A 6,343-nucleotide genomic window follows, 5' to 3' on the forward strand; every position below is an offset into this window, starting at 1 on the left:
TAGCTTTTCCCTCCACAAAACCAAAACTAGATAAAGTTTAACGTATGATGCGCATTGCTCATACCTTTTTCTTGCATTTTCTCATAATTTTTCTTCCTAACCTTTCTCTCTAGTTATGCTCACCAAATGTCTCTGTCATTTATATATGTACAATTGCAGGTACACGGTTCTATCTTAATAGGAGAAGTCCTATGGCAATTTTTTCTCTTCTACTTGCAACAGACAACCTCTTGTTAATTGCAATATATGAATCATTTTCTTCCTTTATTTCTTGAGCCACCAAGTTGGTCTCTTTTTTTGACTGAATGGTATAACTTAATCTACAAAAATGGTCCTTTAATTATTTGAGTCTATCGTTGCAATCTCCACCTTGACTCAAAGTTATTCAAACCATAGCATGCCTTGACATCAATCTTTGCACTCCATTACTAGTAGGTGTTACTGTTCCTTAATCAATCAACAAATTGCTTTATACCTACAACAAAAGTTGTTGTCTCACTATAAAGGACCATGCAATCTACGATACTTGCAACCAATCCTTTTACACGTATAAGAAGCTTTGTTATCTACCTCCACCTTGTTAAGCCAACAATCCATTTTGAGGTCACCTTTTTCTACAACTGTAGCATTTAACTTTCTTCTTACTTCATGACTTCAACTTGATCTGACTTTCACTCTCACTAGAGCCATGTTCCTTTTACCTCTCACTCGTTGTGGAAAATGCCTCAACTTGCAGTAAACTACCTTGTCTACCCTATTTGATTTTTCTTCTTTACTCTTCTTTAATAATAATAGACTCAAGTATGTCACAAACGAGACTCTTTATATTGCTGGTCAAATTTATAACGAATTGATCATATGATTCGTGATGACTTTGAATTAGGATCTAAGCACATTCAGCATCCTCTATATAAAACTCAAAGTTGTATCTTGAGTAAATAAGGTATTAATGTTGTTGATGTAATCCGTCATTATTGCAAATTTCATCATACAAAGGGTGTGTAGTCTCATCTTTAAGATCTTAGTGACTCAACCTTATACAGTTTTGTCGGTATCATATATCTTGTTTGCCACTTTATTCCCTAGAAGACTTGGAAGAGATAAATCTACTAATGCAAGATATATTAGCATTGTCATACACGAACTGTCACTAATCAGTTGAATAAAACCAAAATTCAGCACTGGAAGCTTAAATGAGATGAGAAAAAGAGAGGCGGTATGTGTAACGAACACCAGCTTCAGTTCCATAATGTCAAATACAAAGATTAATGGGATGAAAGAAATTGAAAATTTTGAGGGCTAAATCAAAATTGTTGAATTATAGCCATTCAAATACTGAAATGAAATCATAAAATTAAAGGAATGCGTAAAATTTATAATCATCTTGCACCAAAATCAAAAGATTGACGATATATAATATTATTTTGAGAAAACCATAGATTTATTGGGTAAATTTTAATGAACTTGAAAGGAGGAAAAGGGTAAAGGGTTTGGGTGGAAAGTGGAAAAGGATCTGGTTTTGCTGTTAATTTACAATAAATGGTGATTGATGAGGACGCCAACGTCGGTGAAATCTGTAAACGAGATTGAAGAGCTAGTCAAAGAAAAGAGAAAGATAAACGAAGAGAAGAAGAAAAAAGACAGTAGGAAGAAAACACGGGGATCTTGGGAAAGAAAAAAGGAAAACAAAAGGAAAAGGAATGGAAATAAACATGGGAGGAAAAAATTCTTCTATATAAATTGAGAATAAGGGAGGCCAGCATTAAGCCCTTGTTTGAGCCACATTTTTTACATGAAAATTCTATTTGTGCATAATTATTGCACATAATGGTGTCCATAATGTGAGATTTGAATTAAATATTGGATCCAGAGGTCATTTTTGAACCACACAGTTCTCCATACTTTTTAATCACACATTCTTCAAAAAATCAATATTACAAAATATATTTTCCCAAAAAATGGGCACAAACAAGCCCTAAATGTTTTATTGATTAGAATGAAATACATGAAATAGTGATTTTAACTCCCTTAATAGTGGCATTACGGCTTTTACAAGAATACGAATCACTTGGCAGTTTTTCTTGTTCTAGCAATACATTTGGAATTTGGGTCACTAAAGATCAATAAACTTAGCTCATAAATAATCTTGCGGTACGTCAATATATCCTTGTGATTTTTCTTTTCAATTGTTTTCTCATATAATATTTAACATAGCTGTTTGTGGACTAGTGAACAAAATGCCAATTAGAATAACTTGTATCTATTGACCCGACAAAGAGCGTACTATGTATCTTTATTTTTAATTTCAAACAATATATGATGCAACAAATATATCGATGTCACTGCATCGAGTCATTGATTCATCGCCTTTGCAACTATTTCTACCATACATTCTCAATAGATAATTTCTTAATAGAGGTAAAAGGCTGGACGCCAGGAACCAAGAATTGTGGAATTTTTCATCATTTGCGCTATTCTTTAAGGACGGTGCACCAAGACAGTATCATCAAAGAGTGTGGAGTTGATGAACTCTTCAAGGATTGGGAGCTGATGATCGTCATCATAACTGTACATTAGAGGAACCATTCTTGCAAGATTAAGAGAAGCTTTTGTGAAAGATGAGCTTGATGAGTTTTTATTTAAATGAAAACACTCCTTGTTAAGATGCTTCCATTCACTTGATATCATATCAATGACAAGCTCTCGCACAGTCTCAATGGTTGATCCTGGGTTATCTTTCATGTAGCACTCTATGTACGAACCATCATTTCCATCTTGCTGCTCATCCTGTCGTTATTTTGATACAAAACAAATGAACAATCATTGTGTAATTAATTAACAAGGAAGCATCAATTATAAAGTTTAAAATTCTAGATGATGGTCTTGCCTAAAAGGTTAAATTATTATAGAGGGGAAAAGTACTGTGGAGTTATAATATAAAATTTTAATATGTAATTAATTACCTTGGCACTTCCAAAGTCATCCCAGAGACGGAGAATAGTGGCCACAGAGGATATGAGTTCTGCTATATCATCCACTTGAACGGCCCCTCCTGCTTTTCTATTGAATCCCAAAAGAAAAAAGAGGTGGACGAGCACCACATGTACTCCTGAACTCACCTTCCCATTTTCTAGGTACTCATGTGAGGTTGGCAAGTGCCCTGAAGCAAACCATTTAGCTTCTACTAGGAAGGCGTCACACAGACTTCCCCACTACAACAAATAAAGGATATGCCATCAATGTCATCTATGTATATGTCATGCAGAGATATATTAGGCCATAGTTTTGTTTAGCCAAAAATATTAGATTTTTATTTAAGTCAAAGTTAAAACCACACATTTTATTAATCTATAGTTTTTATTGACATTTTAATCATACATTTTATCAAATTTTATCAAAATATACTAAAAATTTGATTTTTATCAAAACCAAACAAGGGCCACATATTGGCATGGATGAAAAAAGAGTATCTATCTTACTGCCAACTTCAGTGAATCGATCGGATTATATCCGTGCTTTTTGTAGATCTTGTACCCTATATCATTTGTGGTGTCAAGAAGGGCTTTGTAGCACATCTTCATCGGTTTTGGTAACATCTGAACGACCGAATAGTCCCACCTGTCCACAATTTAAATATTAAAATCATCAAAAGATATTCAAGTTAAAATTCATGCACGTCCACATCTCAACATGTTGCATGTCCACTGTTGCTCTCCCTTCTAAAATCAGAAAAGAAAATGTTTTATACATGTGCACAGCTCGGGTAAAGACAGTAAGTTCTTCTGGTGTCCCATAAAGATCGAAAATGTCATCTATTATGTAAATAAACGTGATGGATTTGGTGAGCTCAAGCCTTTGCTCCGACATCCTTGGATCGCTCAGGGAAGCCATAGACCATGTATACCATTTTAATGGTTGGTTCCTAGCCTGCTTTAATTCCTGAGCAAAACCAAGGTCTTTCCACCACCTGAAATTACAAAAGATTCCATTTTTAGTTTTCCTCAAAATAGTCAAGAAATTTTCATACGTGCTATGTCTTCTTACTTGGAAATTTTGGCCAGTTCTTGTTGGTTGCCGGTCTTTGCCACGGAAATATTCATTTTTGCGAGCTCTTTCAATGTTTTTCTCCATCCATTTATGCCTTGGCAATCTCTAATATACTTCTTTGCAGTAAATCTTGCAATGCTTTTGTGATAAGGATGCTTCAACCTGTTACTAACAATTTCGCCACTAAATTTTGCTGCTTCATCAAGAATATCTTCTCCTTCTATCACTAGCTGCGCAGCTTCATACAATTCCATCAATCCTCTAATATCTTGCTTTAATTTGCCTTCAAACACCCCATCTTTTCCCTTGAATCTGTTGAATATGTCTGTGTCATGGAATTAATTTGATTACGACAAATAACCAATTTTTGTTCAATTAATTAACAAAAACAAGCACCAAACAAAGACAAAAATAAAATAAAATAAAAAATTTCAACCTGCGGGAATGGAAAAACCATGGTCTCTCAAGAGTCTGAATAAAAGTGAAAGATCATGAAGAGTGTAATAGGAGTATCCATCAGAACAAGTGGTGGCTTCCATGTAATGTCGCCGAAGAACTGCTTCAATCTCTTCCTGAAAATGGTAGTCAACACCTAGTCGCTGGATAGCATCCACCAACATTAAACTTTCTATTTGATTTTCTAATTCCTCTGATTTCAATAATTCCCTAACATCCTTCAGTTTTTGTTCATATTCCATGGAAAATTCATCCTGCAAGTAATACCAGTTTTTTGCTTTGCTTGAATACACGTCCGACACATATCATATATTAATATTTAAAAAAAGAAAAGAAAAGGAAGTTTTGAAACGTAAATAACCTCAAAACAGTGCCCATTCAGAATGATTTGACGGGGTTTAGAGAGGTCAGAAGTTTGTTCAAGAATGGTCCACTTCTGAGGAGTAGCTTCACTCGCAACAAGAGATGGTCTAATATCTCCATGGCTGGGTAAAGACGAGGAGCTCTTGTTGACTGCCATGGCAGAGAGAAATGTGTTTTTAGATAAAGAACTGTGCTTGTTAATTAGAAGACGTTTGTTTGATAAAATTAAGGATTGATTATGGGATTTATATAGGGTGCAAAACACATTGCATGGTAGTTCCTGCTCCAATGTTTTTCATGTGAAAATGACTTTTGGACCATAATTTAAAGATGAGATAATCTACCTGTGTTAGTGTAGCGCGTTTGTGTTTGTGTAGCGTGCTTTATTGTGAGGGACGGCCAAGAAAATGTTCAGCACGTTCACGTCCATTCATATTGATAATTTCTTGACAAATTTGATTAATGGTTGAAGATTCTTTGTTTTTCATTTAGCATTAATCCTACGTAGTATTCCATTTAATATTCAAAGAAGTGACATTTTTCAGGTAAATTTGGCTTCTTAAACTTAGTGGAGTATTACTTGTGACAAGTTAGTTGATAAGACGACTCATAATTTGTAGACTACATATTTTTTTAAACATTTTTTGTAATTGTCCAACATGTTTATTTGTACAAATTTCATCAAGATTCCCACTTTTTGTTATAGGAAGCACTCGTGTTCTTGTCCTATCATTAGTTACATTCATTTCACGAACATTTTCTAACTTCTAATAAAAAGGGGTAAGAGGGTCTACTCTTCATGCAACAATAAATAAATCCATTTTACTATACATGATGTCATTTTTATTTTTCATTTTGTTTATCTCAAACAAATGTTCTTCCACATATCATCCCACTATAATTAAAAAAATAATTATGTTAAACAAATATTCTTCCGCACATCATGCCACTAGCATTAAAAAAATAATAATAATTTTAGTAAATATAAATTGTCATGAACAAAAAAAAAAAAAACTCTTCGCACATGAGCTTTAAAAAAATAAAAATAAACTCTCAGTATAGTGTGAAGAGATAACAAACTATGTGCGGAGTAAAAAAGGAAGAAAAACTCTCTCCATAGTGCGGAGAGTTGGCAAAATCTCTGCACAGTACAAAGTAAAAAAAAATCTCTTTGCACAGTGCGGAGAGCAAACACCATGGTAAAACTCTCCGCACAGTGCGGAGAGATGACATTCTATGCGGTCATTGTCCTCACAAAGTGCGGACTCTCCGTAAGTGTGGAGTTAAAAAAAAAAAAAAAAACTTCATACAGTGTGGAGAGTTGGCAAACTCTCCACACAGTTCGAAGTTATAAAAAAAAAAAAAAAACTTTTCGCACAGTGACTGTCACACGTGTTGCACGAATTTTGCATTTATCATATTTTTATTAGTGTATGAATTTTAATTTTTTCGAAAGTTTTTGAAGCAATATCTAGAA

At 34.1% G+C, this 6,343-nt stretch overlaps 1 protein-coding gene across 1 annotated transcript; it reads right to left on the minus strand.

Moving 5' to 3' along the window:
* Positions 1–2,263: 2,263 nt before the first annotated feature.
* LOC111396013 ((3S,6E)-nerolidol synthase 1-like) lies at positions 2,264–5,126 on the minus strand. Its single transcript, XM_023022260.1, has 7 exons — positions 4,865–5,126; positions 4,484–4,757; positions 4,045–4,372; positions 3,749–3,967; positions 3,480–3,618; positions 2,964–3,212; positions 2,264–2,787 (listed from the first exon to the last, which is right to left on the minus strand). Exons 1-7 carry the CDS (start codon positions 5,021–5,023, stop codon positions 2,479–2,481), a joined length of 1,677 nt encoding a protein of 558 aa, XP_022878028.1. The 5' UTR covers positions 5,024–5,126; the 3' UTR covers positions 2,264–2,478.
* Between the last annotated feature and the right edge of the window lie 1,217 nt (positions 5,127–6,343).

This window comes from Olea europaea, chromosome 6 (genome assembly GCF_002742605.1).
Source record: "Olea europaea var. sylvestris chromosome 6, O_europaea_v1, whole genome shotgun sequence".
NCBI classification, from domain to species: Eukaryota; Viridiplantae; Streptophyta; class Magnoliopsida; order Lamiales; family Oleaceae; genus Olea; species Olea europaea.

What these genes read in the sequence shown, in the direction of transcription:
- LOC111396013 (XM_023022260.1), bottom strand. Translation starts at nt 5,023, where the DNA reads ATGGCAGTCAACAAGAGCTCCTCGTCTTTACCCAGCCATGGAGATATT. An exon ending in GAACTGGCCAAAATTTCCAA is followed by an intron (nt 3,968 to 4,044) that starts GTAAGAAGACAT and finishes TTGTAATTTCAG; the next exon opens with GTGGTGGAAAGACCTTGGTT. An exon ending in ATGACTTTGGAAGTGCCAAG is followed by an intron (nt 2,788 to 2,963) that starts GTAATTAATTAC and finishes AAATAACGACAG; the next exon opens with GATGAGCAGCAAGATGGAAA.